This window comes from Nyctereutes procyonoides, unplaced genomic scaffold, assembly GCF_905146905.1.
Source record: "Nyctereutes procyonoides isolate TBG_1078 unplaced genomic scaffold, NYPRO_anot_genome, whole genome shotgun sequence".
Lineage (NCBI taxonomy): Eukaryota > Metazoa > Chordata > Mammalia > Carnivora > Canidae > Nyctereutes > Nyctereutes procyonoides.
This window is the reverse complement of record NW_026575036.1, coordinates 656,295-673,182: the sequence shown is the minus strand read 5'-3', so window position 1 is coordinate 673,182 and position 16,888 is coordinate 656,295. Positions and strand designations below refer to the sequence as shown.

General features: G+C 41.3%; 1 protein-coding gene across 2 annotated transcripts in view; it reads right to left on the bottom strand.

The window, feature by feature from the left end:
- The window catches only part of PTPRO (protein tyrosine phosphatase receptor type O), a 235,899-nt gene that overhangs the window by 13,761 nt on the left and 205,250 nt on the right, over positions 1-16,888 (bottom strand). For both annotated transcript variants that reach the window (XM_055318687.1, XM_055318688.1), the window contains 5 exons: positions 12,726-12,807; positions 3,856-3,946; positions 2,708-2,784; positions 1,995-2,129; positions 1,651-1,773 (listed from right to left, as the gene is read on the bottom strand). In XM_055318687.1, the coding sequence (XP_055174662.1) occupies positions 1,651-1,773; positions 1,995-2,129; positions 2,708-2,784; positions 3,856-3,946; positions 12,726-12,807 (508 nt within the window). The remainder of the gene's footprint in view (positions 1-1,650; positions 1,774-1,994; positions 2,130-2,707; positions 2,785-3,855; positions 3,947-12,725; positions 12,808-16,888) is intronic.

Below are 16,888 nucleotides of genomic sequence, written 5' to 3'. Positions count from 1 at the left end.
GACTAGACTGAGAGAAAGGAATAAAGCTGTCTTGAGGTTAGGGAAAGTTTAACAAAAGAGGTGATCTTTGAGCTGAAATTCTGAGAGGGAATGTGTTTAGGGAACAGGAGGAGATGGCCATTTCCAAAAAAAAAAAAAAAAGGGAACAGCATGAAGCATGGTCTGCTAGGGGTTTGCCTAAATTCCCCTTGTAGCAAAAGCCATTGTTAACTATAAGTGGTTAAGAAGTGATTTAACTTGCAAATATCAATAAATGACTAGTTAATGATTGCTGATGCTATATGGATATGGGCAATCTTTATTTCCATTGTCCATATTAAGGGTCAGCAAACATTATCCGTAAAGGGCAGGTAGTAAATATTTTAGGTGTTAAGAGTCTTATGGTCTCTGTTCAACTTCTCAAGCCTGATGCAGCACAAAAATACTCATGCACCATATGTAAGCAAATGCATGGCTCTGTATCAAAATGTTATTTGTGGACACTGAAATTTGAATGTCATATAGTTTCCATATTTTGGGTGAAATATTATTTTTCTTTTGATTTTTTCACCCATTTAGAAATATAAAGCCATTCTTGGCTCACAGGCTTTACAAAACAAAGCAATGGTCAATTGCTAGGCAATTGCTAGCCCATACAGCTAGGAAGTGTTGTTTCTTTTTTTTTTTCTTTTTTCTTTTATAAAGATTTTATGTATGTATTTGAGGGAGAATGAGAGAGAGCACAGCAGGAGGAGGGACAGAGTGAGAGGGAGAAGCAGGGTCCCCGCTGAGTAGGAAGCCAGGTGCGGGACTCAATCCCAGGACTCTGGAATCATGACCAGAGCCAAAGGTAGATGCTTATGAGACTGAGCCACTCAGGACCCCAGGAAGTGTTGTTTCTAAGCAGAGAACACTGTAATGAGGACTTTCCTATTCAACATTGCCCTCGACAGAGAGCATGTTCAAGTGACCACTAGTAAACTTGCCCTCTTATTTTTCTGGGGCTATGGTGTGTGAAAGAAGGCAACAGGGTGACTGGTGATGTCAGCACCTAGCCTAGCAGACAAATATTCAGCATAAGCTCAAAGGCTGATCATCAGAGAGGTAGCAGGCCTGGAAAAATTGACTTTTTCTGATACACTAATATTCAGAAATCAATAGTATTTTAAGAGGGATGGAACCATGATATAAAAGGCCTAGAAGAACATTTGAAATAATAATAATAAAACCAGATCTAAAAATAAGGGAAAAAGCCAAACAAAACCAAACCAAAACTACTAAATCTTGTTTAAGTGCTTCAAGTTTAAGTGTGTCTTATGTATCCTAATTATACTTACATGTAATTAGCATAAGTCATGAGAACTTCTCTCCTCAATTGTACCTGATGAGCAATAATTCCCCGTGGCTTCTATCGCCCTGGGCTAACCTGAAATGGAAACTTGAGGACATTTTATTCTTTCCTGGTGCTCTCCAGGCTAATCATCTCATCCACACCATTATGGATGAAATAGGAAATAACTACCTTAAAAGTGGGATTTATCTCTTGAAGAAAGCAGGATTCCAAAGCCTGAGGAGCTCACAGTCTGACCTGATGGTGGGTTGGCTGGTCCCTGACATGTGGGTGTCTCCACAGCACGAGGACAGTATCCGAACTTGTGCTTCATGACTTACATAGTTGATTCTGAAGTGTCTGCAGGCCCAGTCGTCCCGCTCTTCCTCCGAGACCATCTCTACGGTGATGTCTCCGTAAGCTATGGGTTCTTCTGTGAACGGCCAGTAATGGTCACATTTCACCTGAGGTGACAATGGCAAAACCTTTTCAAACAAACAGGCTAAGGAAGAAACAGTCTGTGTTTACTTAGGGGAAACAAAAGTACTTCCCTCTGAAGAACTGTATAGTACTATTGTGAGGATGAAAAATGAAGCAAATGGAAGTTTCTGGTACATAGGAAACACTCAGGCCATGGCTACTGCTGATTTTGCTGCCAGCGGGGACAGCCCCATTAGGCACTTACCCTTCTTTTCTCATTACACTGAGTGAGCATGACAATAATCTGGGACTTCTGTTGTAGGACCATCTTCCAAAAGTCATTTCTGGTTTCAGGCAGTGGCCCCTGCGTAGCAATGTACTCCTGGGGTGAATTGTATCCCTGAAAGATTAAGTGACAAAGTTGTCACCTAAGGAGTCACCGCCAACACCAAATACCATTCCACAGGAATGAGGAAACACTGAAAATTTACCAGAAATAACCCTGGCCAAGGATCACACACCTGGGTAATGTTCTCTTCCTTTTTCATCAAAGAAGTAATCAGAGTAACTGACCCGTGCAGGTCCTTGTGATTGTAAGCACTGTTCTCTGAAGCTGATAAAAATCTTTTTACAAGAACAGTCACTATTTTTAAAGCACAGGGGGCTCAGGTGGAGACCTTTGAGTTGGGTTGCCAAGACTGAAGTTTCAACACAAGAAAAATGATCTTTAGTGTAATTATTTACTTTCACTTTCACCAGATCTTTACAAAGAAATCCGAACATTACTCATCAATAGGCTCTTCCCCCCATTCGTCATTCAGAAGAGGAATAGTGGGAACGGTCCCTGCGAATTGGGTAGCCAGGTGGACAATGGCTCTCTTTAGGGCTGTTTGATGCATCCCTGGAGCCCTAATAATTCTGGCTGAGGTAGAATTTGGATGCCTTGTTTTAAGAAATTTGTTATTGTCTTTTACTTACGGGAATGTAGTTGGCATTGATATAGTCTGTGCCTTCCTCTTCATTCATGGAGACTAATCTCACTCGGCTGAAGTCATCTGTAAAGAACAAGAAGAAAAGAAATATTGAAAACGAGAAGGGAAAGAAGAATTGTCTTGACCTTCTCTATCCAAATAGCAAGTCAGATCAGCCCGTGACAGGGTAGATCAAGTTTACTTTAGCCTGATATTACAGCCACACCTCAATCTTAGTTTCTTGTTTAAATAAATATAAGAACACATCTCAATCACCGTTTCCTCTCCATCAGCTCCCCTATGCTTGTCTCCAAGTTTTGGGGGCATTTTGCAGGAGCAGAATATTCAGAAGAACTAAAATATCTGGTTGGTTGTATGGAAGGCTAGATTTGTAGCCTAAATCCATGATTTCCATGTCACCTAGTACATCCAGAGAACCCACTACTTTTGGGAAATCCAGAGAAGATGGAGTTGCACAGGCTTTGTGTAAACAGACTTCAGATGAGAAAAAGCACATTTTGGAATGTGTACAGATGTGAAGTGTTATAATGATGACACCATGTGATTTTATCAAGAAGGCTGATCAAGGAGAGAGTTCTTCTAGAGCTTTTTCAGCTCCCCTCCTTCCTTTTCCACTTCTCCCAGCACCAGCCCACACCTCCACCCAGTGTGGCAGAGAGGACAGTTAAGTCTATATTGGAATATATTTTAATTCCTGTAAGTGTTTCATATTACTTTTTTCTCAAATGTTGCTTTTATCACAAATGCTAAGCAATAAGAGACTCTGCAGAAGTAAGAAAGAGGAGACATTTTAGTACATTGCCCTCCTTCCCTTGTCAGGGATTTGATTGAAAATAATTTATGAGAGCTTGGGTTATCTTATCCTAATTTGGCTAAGATTTTTGATCTCCGGAGAACCAAATGGTCAGTCTTCCCAGATCATTGGACACAATTCAAAGAAATTCAATATTCCTACATAGGATGGGATCTAGTAACATCAAAGCATGAATGGGATTAATGCAATCACAGAGATGGCCTTGAGGATCCAGACTACAACTGGGCTCAGCCAGAGATTGGTGAAACTGATCAATCTGCAGCAACAGTCTGTCAGCCTTTGAGAGACATGAATAAGATAGGCTCTAGTGACAATCTTACATGGTAGGATGTTTGTGTAACGATTTTTACATCGGTTCAGTGGAAGATCTGCAGCAAAGTGTGGAATGTCCAGTCCAATCAATTTCAACTCCTGTAAATGACAGAGAATAGAGTTGAGATTTCTGCACTCAGTGTGGATTATTGTTCATGGTGGCTCATTGTTCACAATTGGATTATTCCTCACTCCCTGCCTATAATAAAATTAGCACTCCCTCTTCCACGTGATGTTCCAATTGCTCCTCTTTGGGATGGAGAGTACTTCTCTACTCCACTGTTCTCAATTTGCTTTGGCCAATGAACTTGGGTAGAAATCGTTCCTATCAGAAGCTCTAAGTGTGCTTGCTCAGTCTGGTTTCCCTCTTGTACTCCTGCCATCTGCCATGAAAAGAACAGGCTCAGGGAATTTGCTAGTCTCAGAATGAGGAGATGCTTGGAGCAAATCTGACCCTGACCCACTGCCTGAAGCAGACGAGCCCACTGTCCTACAGACACTTGAGGAGGAAAATAAATAAATGTAGCAGGTCACTGAGATTTTGAGATTTACACTGTATGATGCTTATATAGCATTATTGCAGGAATAACTGGCTAATATCATATGTAAATACTCTGAATAGCTTAGTGATCATGTAGAGAAGGAAAGAATTATCTGTATCATTCAAGGTACGGAAAATTTGAAAACAGAGACACATTTCAGATTTTTGGAGGTATATATTAACTGAAATTTATGCAATATGTATAAATATTTCTATTCTGTGGGGAAATGTAGGTATTTCTCCTGCAGGCAATAGGCATTAGTAAAAGTAGTAAAAGAAAGAGTGAAGAATGATTAGTGAATAGTCCCCACGTTACAAGAATTAAGATCTATGGGCACTAAATATCTGAAAATAAATTTAACAGTAAGGATGAATCAGTAGTGGGTAGGCAAAACCCTCCAGTGAAAATAGGAAAGTACAAATATCTGTATATATGTATCAGTACCCCTATAAATCCTATTATCAGGATGTGCACTGGTAGGGCAATTTTTATACAAACAGACAACCCTCACACTTCAAAAAGATTATATTACGGGACAGTGGGGGCTTCTAAGTTTTCATCTCATGTATCTTATAGGAAACAAGCAGTTAGGGTCAGGCCACCTGGGCTTCCCAGGAGGCATTGTTCACGCTGTGGTGCTTGTGAATAGCTCTCTGGAATTGGCCAGTGCACAACCAGCACTGCAGATCTGGTTATGTTCCTGGACAAATGTCAGGGAAATACGAGTAAACAGTGTATATAACCATCTACAAATGGAATTACCTATATAGTATCCACCCCTATGTAATATTAACTGAGGCAGTAGAGAAACTACTTGCTGTAAATCTTGCTGTAAATCATCCATGGGAAGAATACGTCATATCTTGGGGAAGAGTTTGGGAGCGTCTTTGAAAGACTTTTCAAAGGGCTTGGAGACATTGGTGATGTTTTGAGAGACTGAGCTGGCATATCTCTTTCATGGCCTTTCTGTCTGGGTATTTCAGTGTTCTTTGCAAAGCATATGCTTTAAAGAGACTGAGTTCTTGGGTCTTCACTGCTTCCACATAGAAGTTTCTTGCCAGCACAATGCGCCTACTGGTACTGGGATGCAAGGCTGTGGTCAGCATGGATGGACAGGCCAACCTGAATCATTTAGATTTCTCTCCTCCTTTCATCCTGCAATACTTTGGGCTTTTTGAGATCACAAGATCTCAGGCTCTTGGGGCTCAAGTTGATGCCAACTTTAAAGACAAACTATACTGCCTTTAATCCTCAATTCACAAAGTGAGTTGTTCTGCCTCAGGCAAAATCCTTGCTTACTAAATGCCTTTAACCAGAAGCTTGTCACTGTCACTTTATAAGTGGTTCTTCCATTTTAAAAGGTTTTCAAAGACTGACTCTGTTGTTCTTAGAAGTAACAAAATTTATTTTTGGCAAACTTCAACCAAATCAGTGTTATTTTTAGGTTAGTTCTTCCTGGCAGCTATAAACTAATTTTAAATGATGCTCCCATTGCTTAAAATATTTTGGAAGTCTACCTCCTTTAGAGGGTGTCTTTAGAGATAGTTTGTCAAAACATCTGGCTGATTTTGGTGTACCACTCATTAACTGTAGGGTCTTGGAAACGTAGTTCAACTCTTGGTAACATCAGTTTAGTTATCGGTAAGATAAGGCTTTCAATATTTCCATCTCCCAGCCACATATCATGCAATACAACAGAATGATTAAACTTAACAAATATTAATACAGCACTATCGAAAATGACTGTGGAATACTCCTGTTAGGATCCTTTGTTTTGCTTTGCCTGGATGCGATCTCCCTCCTCTGCCATTTGTCCTAACAGACCAACAACTTTCCCTGCAAATCCCCCGCTTTGGGGACAGACTGATGAGCCACAGGAAGAGGCCTCAGATACAAAAGAAAAGTGTGGAAACAGATTGGAATTGAGAGCTGGAGCACATATGGAAGCCGACTAACTGATAGAACTTTAATTGTATGTTGCCTCCCTGCTGTAAATGCCCTTAGTTGATAAGAGAGGTTTAATTGGCTGAACACTGTAAATGTAAATTGCCAAAGCTGAACCTCAGCAGATCAGGAACAGAGGGTATACACAAAATGCCTCACAATCTTTTGTAATTTAGTCTGTCACTAAGTGGAAAATCAAATACTAAGTTTCCAGTTCAGTAGCTCTGCAGTCATTCTCTTTCCGACCATATGGAAACTCCAGAGGCTTAAATCTTCGTAAAGGCAAAGTACGAGGTGATGGCCTGAAACCGACATAAATCATTTTTGCATTTTCCATTGCCAGTTCTGTTTCTGTTAAGATTTATCATTGTGTGTTTTTTTTTCTCTGGGCCATGTAGTTCATCCATAGTGGGTTGAGTCGTGACTCCCCAAAAGATATGTCCACATTCTAAACCCCAGAACCTGTGAACGTGGCCTTATTTAAAAAGCTGCTGCGCAGATATAATTAAGTTATGGATCATCGGATGCGATTATTATGTATTATCTGAGTGGGTCTTGAAACTAGGAACAAATGTCCTTCTAAGAGAGAGGAGAAGGCTGTTTAATGGCAGAGAGATTGGAATCAGGCAGCAGTAAAGCCAAAGAGCGCCTGGAGCCTCCAGAAGCTGGAAGAAGCAAAGAAGGGTTTTTCCCCTAGAGCGTTCAAAGGAAACATGGCCCTGATAACACTTTGGTTTTGGACTTCCAGCCTCTAGAATTACGAGAGGAAAAATTTCTGTTGTTTTAAGTCACCAGGACTGTGGGGATTTGTTATGGCAGCCCTAAGAAGCTAATACAGTCACCAAAGCCCGATGGCAGTCTATGTTGGGTTGGCTGTGTTTGAAGCATGCAACATATGCGCTGTGTTAGTCTGTTCAGGCTGGCATTGCAAAATGCCGTAGACCAGATGCCTTAAACAATGGAAATGTGTCTCTCACAGTTCTGGAGGCTGACTTGTCTAAGATCAAGGGGCTGACGAGGTGGATTTCATTCATTTCATTCTGGGGCTTCTCCTGGCCTGCACGTGACCATCGTCTCGCTGTGTGCTCACATGACCCATTTTTGTCTAACCCTGCTTTCCTTCCCAAGCCTCCATCTCTTTGACATATCAATTTGGAGAGGGCACCTTGGCATATCGATTTGGAGAGGGCACCTTCAGTCCATTAACATGCACAGTAATCTGAGAAGGGCACAAACTGTATTCTCACTCTAGTGTCACTCAAGTGCTAACTCATCTGAGTCAGGGGAGTTCGATTAGTAGACTACAGAACAAATAAGGAGTCATCAGTGGGGTTGACAGCAGTGGTGCCACCTGGGCCAAGTAGAAGGCTCGGTGGAACTGGGCAAGGTCTGGCTAGTTTTCAGGTGAACATAAAAGGAGACAGGATTTAGAACAAGGTATTTAGTGAGGCTTTGTACTCATTTCTGAGGGCTGCCATAACAAAGTACCACAAGCTGCGTGGCTTAGAGCAACAGAAGTTCATTGTCCTATAGTTCTGGAGGCTATATATCTAGAATTGAGGTGTCAGTGGAGACTTCTGACCTCTGTCACTTATAGAGGAATATGAGGGCAACCTTCCTGCCTCTTCCCAGCATCTGATGGTTTGCTGGCAATCTTGGTTATTCCTTTACTTGCAGCTGTTTGACTCTAATCTCTGCCTTCGTCACCACATGGCATTCTCCCTGTTTGTCTCTGTGTCTTCACACAACTGTGTTTCTGCTGCGACCCTAGCCAGACTAAGAGCCCACCACTCCAGTATGACCTCAGCTTAACCAAATATGCAATGACTGAGTTTCCAAATAAGGTTATATTCTGAGGTCCTGAGTGGCGGGAGCTTGAACGTGTCTTTTGGGGGACATGATGCCACCCATGGCAGATACTCTAAAGGAAGAATGGGGTGCAGCAGTCATGGGCATCTGGGGGTGGTGATGGAGGACTGCAGAAGGATACCAACCTCAGGAAAGTCTAGCAGTAGTTAGCAGGGCCCTGGTCACTAGGGTAGGATTTAGGGGCACCATTCTAGCCCCTGGACAGATGGCTAGCACTGGCACTTGGAAACAGAGACCAAACCTAGAAGATGAGGAACAAGAGGAAGGAAAACTCAGGTCTGGGAATCAAGCAAGACTCCTGGAGTCAGAACTGTTGGAGAGGGTCTGAGGTGCCTTATTTCAAAGACTGCAGGTAGGTCTCCAGCGAACTGGACTGGAACAGCTGCAAATGGGAGTTACTATCCGAAATCAAAGCTCATCTCTCATAAACTACACGGCAAGTGATGCAGTTTGCTTTTCCCTTTGCAACCACATTTCTGAACAAAGATTGTTGAGGGCTTTCACTAGCATCCTGAGCAAACAAATATAAAACATAGAAATTAATGGCAGAATGAGCAATATATGGCATGTCTCGTGGGCTCTCAAACTTCGAGCTCTAAAGTCTGGCTCTTCAAAACCTTTCCATATGAGACATACGAAATGAGGAATTGAATCTAATCCCCAAGTCCCAAACCTCCTTAAGAAAAGATGCACATTTTCATCAGGATAATCAATCTTTCCAGCAGATCCAAAATCAAATGCTGGGTGAATAAGGAATGTATTTAGTGAGTGCAAATTAGCAAGTCATATTGCTTCTTGTATGACTTATAGCTGTATTGGTAATAGATGTAAATCCAGACATTAGTTTCAATTTGCATAATGCTTACAAATGATGTAATTTCTCAGGATGAGTAGGATCTTTCAATGTCAGTATCAAAATGAATACAAATATTAAGCATTCATACAAACAGAACGAGTAACTGTTCAGCTACTGAAGTTAGCTAGATCAGCTGATTCAGCCACCTTAATTAATACTCTCTTGGGTTCCTATTAGAGCAGGGGACCTTTTTCTCCCCAGAAGTTTTGATTAATTATCAATTTCAGGAAAACTTGAGGGCTGCCACGTGAAAGATCTGACATGCGTCCTAAAATCAGGTAAGGGTATGAGTCTTTGAAAACAGATGAGGAGCCCTGACATGGAACCACCAAATGGGGGTGGTGGAGGCAGGTTGGGCTGGAGGCTGGCAGTGCCTGAGGGCTGATGGTTGCAAAAGGAAGTGAGTTAGATCACTGGGTCACTGCTTTGGCAAATGTTAGCTCAAAAAATACAGCCTGAGCCTGTGATTTAAGGCAGACTTCTGGAGAATCATTTGAATTTTCTCACTAGAGCAGAGATGCAATATCTCTGGCACCAAATAAATTACATGTATGATCAACAATGTTCTAAGAACAAAGATATATGAAAAAAAAAGCTTTGGAATAAATAATGATACTAAACACTCCTTCAAATTATGGTGTGATGGTTAATTCTATGTGTCAACTTGCTTAGGCTATATAGTGCTTGGTCTTTTTTTTTTTTGGATGTGATTAACATTTAAATTAGTAGGCTTTGAGAAAGCAGATTACTCTCCATAACTATGGGTGGGCCTCATCCATCAGTTGAAGACCCTAAGAGAAAAGATTGAAGTGCCCTGAGGAGGAGGAAATTCTGCTTCCAGACTGCTTTGGATTGAGCAGCAACTTCAATTCTTCCCTCGGTTCACAGCCTGCCCTGCAGATTTCAAACTTGCTAGCTCCCACAACAGTATGAGCCAGTTTCTTAAAATAAGTCTGTCTCTTTCTATATATATTTCTTCTATTATATGATCATATATAGGATATACATAAGAATTATATAAGAATTATAAAGTGTAATTACATAATGTAATGAACTTATGGATGAATTATATTACTATATTATATTGTATTAGTGTTTTTATGTATATATGTATATATTTCCTATTGGTCTGATTCTCTGGAGAATTCTAATACACATGAGTCAGAAAGCATGGATGTACCCTTGTCCCAGATTTAGTCCAGTATCTTTCAATGGAATACTACTGGCCTGGGTCAATTCTTTATTGTGCAGGACTCCCACTCAGCAGAACATTCATCATCCCTGTCCCTTTCTCTATGGAATACCATGAGTAGTTTCTTCCCAAGTCATTGTGAGAACAAAATATGCTCCTCACACCCCCCCAAACTCACCCTAGGGGACTACTTGGTACTGGCCCAGTTGGGAAACATTGATTTAGTTTGGCCCACTCATTTAATGGATCAACGAATTGAGGTGATGAGGAATTATGGCTTTTTTCCAATATTAAGTAATGGCAAAATGGTAGTCAGGACAAAAGGTTTTGGATTCCCACTTTAGTACATTCCCACCTCCTTTATAATTCTTATGGAATAAGCCTGAATGTGTTCATTTATATAATGAATGGATAAAAGCTCTCAGCATATTATAAATTAAACATTTAGGACATAAAATTTATTATTCTACTTTTCACATTTTTGAAGCATCTGAAGCTAGGATCTGATCACTAATTGTTTGGTTCTCCAGTGCCCTTTCTTTTCCTGGGAATAATGCTCTCTTTTGGTTTAGCTAAGTGGTTCTAGTAAGCTTCCTGTTCTGAATAAGAAGGAGAGTCAACAGTTCCCTTTGGAAACTGTGGAAACTATAGGATGTGATACTCAAGGGTTGTGGGTGGCTGTGTTTTCCACTGTGCGAAAAAAGTTGGTTTGCAGAGAAAGAGCCAAGACAGAGAGAGAAGCAGAAGTGAGGGGAAAAAAAAAAAAAAAAAAGAAGGAGTCTGTGCAAGGTGTGGCTTCTGATTCCAGTCATTCCCAAGACTGAGCTGTTCCCTTTACTCCCTCTGGTTTAGCTCTGGTTATATGGCTCCTTTGATTAAATATCTCAGCATCCTTTGAACAAATTCCCTTTCTTTGATCTAAACTAGTTTGAATGGCGTGTCATTCACAACTAAAATCATCTTTTCTTTTTACCAAAAGATGGCTCTTTGAATTTTCTTTATAATGATGCACTTCAGAAGCAGAGTAATAATTACACTGAGGTTTGATGGCATAAACTGAGAGGTACTCCTAATCCTCCCAGGGAGGGCATAGATGCTAGCTGTGTCGCCAAGGTAACATGAATCTTGTAGGAATTAAGAGCTGGAGGCTTCAATGAATTTGAAAGTGTATACCCATCATAATTTTCCTCACCATTATCAGAATTATCCAGACATTTATTTTTTTCCCTGAGTTTTGGCATATGTGTTCTTATAGAAAGACTCCTTTTTTTTTCCTGAAATGCCATACTTGCCATAGATCTCTAGTTCATACCAAAGTTGAGCTATAGCATTTGGTGTAGCATCTACAACTTCTTGCACACTTGTGTGCAATGGATAACTGAGCCAGGCTCTCTGTTGAATTTCTGATGGCATGGATGGTAGTTAGGGGGTTTTGTATTTGGTTATGTGTAAAGCTCTTCTCATCCTTAAATTCCCTCTTAGTACATACACACCAGGACTTCCGCTGCTTCTTGCAGACCTAAGATATGAGGGGCTATCAGCTGATGAGGGGAAAGAAGAAATGAATATGTATAATGAGGGGAAAGCAGCTACATTCAACAACCTGGCATTTCACACAAAACACTTTTAAGAAAACATTTCCAAATTTATCACCTTATCTTTTTCTTTTCCCTGGTTTCCTTAAATCACAGACCACCTGAGCCTTGCTGTAGGACCCTGAAGGATGAGGCCACCCAGACTGTCCTGAGCTGTGAAATATATGGGAAGAACACCTGAGGACCAGTTATAGTCCTCACACTGCTGAGATCCAAGGCTGACTCATTTCTACCTACTCTGAAACGTGGTCTTGGACTCAAAGAATACACGTGCTTCAGAGAAAGGGGGTGTTGCCATTTTTTTCCTTCTTGCACATTAATCATGTGTAAGTCTCTTCCCAGTTTCCCCAAGAAAAGTAAAGGAGACCTCACAAAGAAATATGAAGCAGAACACCAGGAGTCCGACTGCTATAAAAGGATCCCCACCCCCTTCCCAGCCTGCCCAGGCTCTTCTGTGCCCAGAAGACAAAGGGAGCCCATTTCAACCACCACCTACCCTTACTGTGGCCTAAGTGACATATAAGAGACACACTAAAAATTCCCTGAAAATGAAATTCTCTTTCACACCTAAATCCCTGCCTTGCTTTCCTCTGCACACTCAATTGCACTGATGTTCAGTGATGGTTTCTCCTATAACTGTGTTTGTTCACCCTGCTACCCACATCTGTTCTCCTTTCCTCCCACGGTGTCACCCTAGCCCTGACCTGCAAAGGGTTGATGTCCTCAGTCAGAACCAGCAGGTGAGACACCCCTAGTGCAATTACCATCATGAACCAGATGACAAGTACAGCCCAGTGAACAGAGAAATGACACCAGTGCCCATCTGCCAAGTCCCATGCCTCATCTACCATAGAAAGTAGGAAATACTTGGTCCACTCACCTCAAATTGAAGAGAAAATTTATAGTCAGAGTCTTTGGCCATGTCCTTGATGTAGGCATCAAAGTCATCCAGTTGAACTGGGCTTTATCAAACACACAAAAAATGTATGTTTTAAAAATCTGGCTGACAGATATTTTGACTGTTTCATGCCACACTTTTTGAACATGAACAATTTTCTTGGAGAAAAAAGAAACTTTACTTCTCCAAGGTTAAGCACTCATCTTGCTTTGGTGTGTTAAAGTCACCAGTCCCTAAGATGTTGGGATTAAAGAGAGAGCCTTATATATTACACTTCCTCGACATGGGAGAGATCTCTAGATTTTCAATCAGCTCTTATGCTAGCTAGCAATAACATATTACATATATACATGTATGCATATTGTCTCTAGAAAACTGATTTATGGGATAGAACAAAGGATTGGCATCTGAAGAACTGTTTGAGACATGGTTTTACTTTACTTACTCTATGATCGTGGAAAACTTACCTAACTCTTGTGAGATTCAACATTCACATCCATAAAATACTGTGGTCATACTTACCTTACAAGGTTGACACACAGTATGTTAAAGAACCTTTTAAGTTTATTATTTTTTAAAAGATTTTATTTATTTATCCACAAGAGACACACACAGAGAGAAAGAGGTGTAGAGACACAGGCAGAGGGAGAAGCAGGCTCCATGCAGGGAGCCCAACGTGGGACTTGATCCCAGGTCTCCAGGATCACACCCTGGGCTGAAGGAAGCACTAAACCGCTGAGCCACCCGGGCTGCCCAAGAATCTTATAAGTTTAAACCGTTTTTGCAACTATAGGGCACTGTATTGCTAGCTACACTGTCTCTTCAGAGCAGAGGCAGAGTCAGTGTGATGAAGCACATATCTAGAGAGCTCCTAGGGCCTCCCTCTTAGAGAGCCATGTTTAGAGGCTTGTGTATCTATAAAAGTATCAAAATGGTTCAAAGGTACAATCAGGTAACACATCTGAGCTTATGTTTCTGTATCTATAGCCAAAGTTCTTATCTCTTCCCTCCTTTTTGTGAATAAGAAGTATATTTTATTTCCTATTGTTTTCTGTAGCTGCCTATCCTTCCCAGAGTCTCCTATGCCAGCGTGTTCCCTCAGCTTCTGCAGGATGCTGTACCCTGTCATCTAATTCAAGCCCTTCCACCTTGGCAGGATCCACACAGCTGGCCTTTTCCCTAGTCTTGTTGCAAATTACTCAGTTTATATCCTCTCCCTGTGATCTTATGTCCTATTAGCAAATACATAGTACTTAATAGTCATTGTTTAAAGTTGTTCATTAGCCAATCTCACTGATTATGGTAAGATTTTGGGACATTTTAAAGGGTATTACACCTCCCAGAGTTATAATTAAACTCTAATGATTTTACTTAATAGCATTAATGTCTTGTGTCAACACACCACAGTGCATACATATTTGCATATGTTGTATTGCACGGTTGCTCCCCGAGGTAGACATGGGCAACATTAGCTCCAGGCTTCAGGTGAGACAGCCAAAGCTAAGACAGTCAAATGAATAGTCCGAGATCATGTGGCGACTCAGCAGTAGAACGCTGACTAGCACCCAGGGAGAATGACTTCTGGTTAAAAGCTGTTCCCCCGGGATCCCTGGGTGGCACAGCGGTTTGGCGCCTGCCCTTTGGCCCAGGGCGCGATCCTGGTGACCCGGGATCGAATCCCACCTCAGGCTCCCGGTGCATGGAGCCTGCTTCTCCCTCTGCCTGTGTCTCTGCCTCTCTCTCTCTCTCTGTCTCTCATGAATAAATAAATAAAATCTTAAAAAAAAAAGCTGTTCCCCCTTCAAACTTGCTATCCTTCTAAAAGAAAGGCTAAACATGGGGGCTCCTATCCTAGAATGAACCCCCCATGAGACCTGCACCTGCACTCTCTGGCTGTTGTCTTTGAGCAGCACATTGATTTAATGATCCCAATTTTCATCCTGTTATCAGGAGAACAGAAGCTCGAATAGGAAGGTAGGCTGAGAAAATATTTGTGTGTAGAAAAAGCAAAAGGTAAAGGGAGACAGAGGAAGGGCCAGGAAACAGAAGACTGAACATCAGGGAGAGGAGGGGGATGGTGAGGAGGAGCAAAAGCAAACTGGGAGGGAACAGAGGTCAAGAGGACCAAGGTTTGGGTGGAAGAGGGAGAAGAGAAGGTGGAGCAAAAGAGGGGTGAAAAGAGGATGGGTACAGATAGGAAAGAGGAGCCATGGAGATATGGTGCAGGGGGTGGGGGGCAGGAGGGTGGCTTCGGGAAGGAAAGAGAAAGGGTAAAGAGAAAGAAGCAAATGGAAATGTGTAGGGGGGAGCCCCTCAAGAACTGGCTCTTAGAGAAGGAGGGAGGATCAGAAAGAAGATGAGAAGAAGGAAGGAGGAAGCTGGTTTGACGTGACGTGACATGACACTGTGGCTTGGGCACAGGCTCTCCCATTCCTATGCTCTACCCAGACGTCTGTCCATGTCCTGCTTCTCCTGCTCCTTCTCCTCTCTGCCAGGCCTGGAGAGGAGGAAGTCCAAGAGAAGTCTCCCCTCTTGAGCTACAGAGCTGGTTGTCTACGTGCTCCAGTCTATGCCTCTCTGCCTCACCCAACAATGCAACCACGATTTGGGGGCCACAAAATCTTTCTGTTGCTGTCAGATCATTCTTCCCGGGTGACAGGACCTCTCTTCCGGTTTGTTGCCTTTATCTCTCCCCCGTCAGATGATGCATGTCAATGTAACACAGACTGATTTGAAATAGATTTAGGAAAAAAAAAATTGCTATCTGTATGTGCCGAAAAAAATATCTGTATGCCCATCAAGGCTAAATAGAAATATTCTGGGGACTCCTGGGTGGCTCAAGGGTTGAGCGTCTGCCTTTGGCTCAGGGCGTGATCCCAGTCTGGGGATCGGGTCCTGCATTGGGCTCCTCGTGGGGAGCCTGCTTCCCCCTCTGCCTGTGTCTCTGCCTCTGTCTCTGTGTCTCTGATAAATAAATAAATAACAAATCTTACAAAAAAAAAGAGAAATATTCTGCATCAACATTTTTTGGGCATTAGGCCCTCCATTAGCACGAATGCCACAGATTTGGCTGGAACTCTTATTCGCCTCCTATTAATTCACCAACATTTTATCCTTGGCAAGTATCAAGGATGAACTCTATGTATGGAAATGCTCTACTCTTTATATGCCTGGAGGTGACAGTCTAATTAGGCTTTTGAAATCAACTGATGGGTAATTTTCGCCCATCAGAATCTTAATTCTTATGACTTCGCAGTTCGGTAGATAAGCGAAACTATAGGCTAGCTACAGTAATTATTCTTTTCTATTTATTATAGAGATTTCCTGAGACAGCATTTCTCAAAGTACTTATTATAATATCAAATAGAGTAAAAGTCTTTCCCTGCACCAAGCACAGCATTTCAAAGTATAAAATGGCAAAGGTTTTTGTACAACTTTGATGTAGCTATTAGATATTTTTGTAGATTTAGAACGACAGACCTCTTTCTACAAGACTTTTTGTAATTCCTAACAATGCCTTCTTTCTCAGTTTTCATATGATGGCAATTTTCCTTACTCCTGACTCGTTCTCTGTGATACACTTTCTGAGTGGTCACTGCCGTCCATATGTGTATACATGCCAACACATAATAGTCTAGCTATTGTAATATACATTTGCTTCTTTTTAAAAAAAGTTTTATTTATTTAAGTAATCTTTACACCCAAAATGGGACTTGAACTCATGACCCTGACATCAAGAGTCGCATGCTCCTTTGACAGAGCCAGCCAGGCACCCCTACATTTGCCTCTTTTTTAAGCATCCCTTCTATTTGAGGACAGGCATTTTATTTTTAAAAAATTTTTTAAAGATTTTATTTATTTATTCATGAGAGACACAGAAGATAGGCATTTTAATTTGCAAAGTTAAGATCTTATGAAGAACTTAAAATCAAATATTTAAAAAAGAAATAATAAAAACTTGCTGTGTTATATACTTCAAAGTTTCTAAGATTAATCTTAAATTTTTCACCACAAAATGAAACAATAATTAATGTGACATGATCGGGGTGTTGGCTAAATGCTATGGTGGGAATCATACTGTATTACATCAGTGTATCAAATCAACACATTGCACACTTTAGATTTAAACAATGTAGTATGTCAGT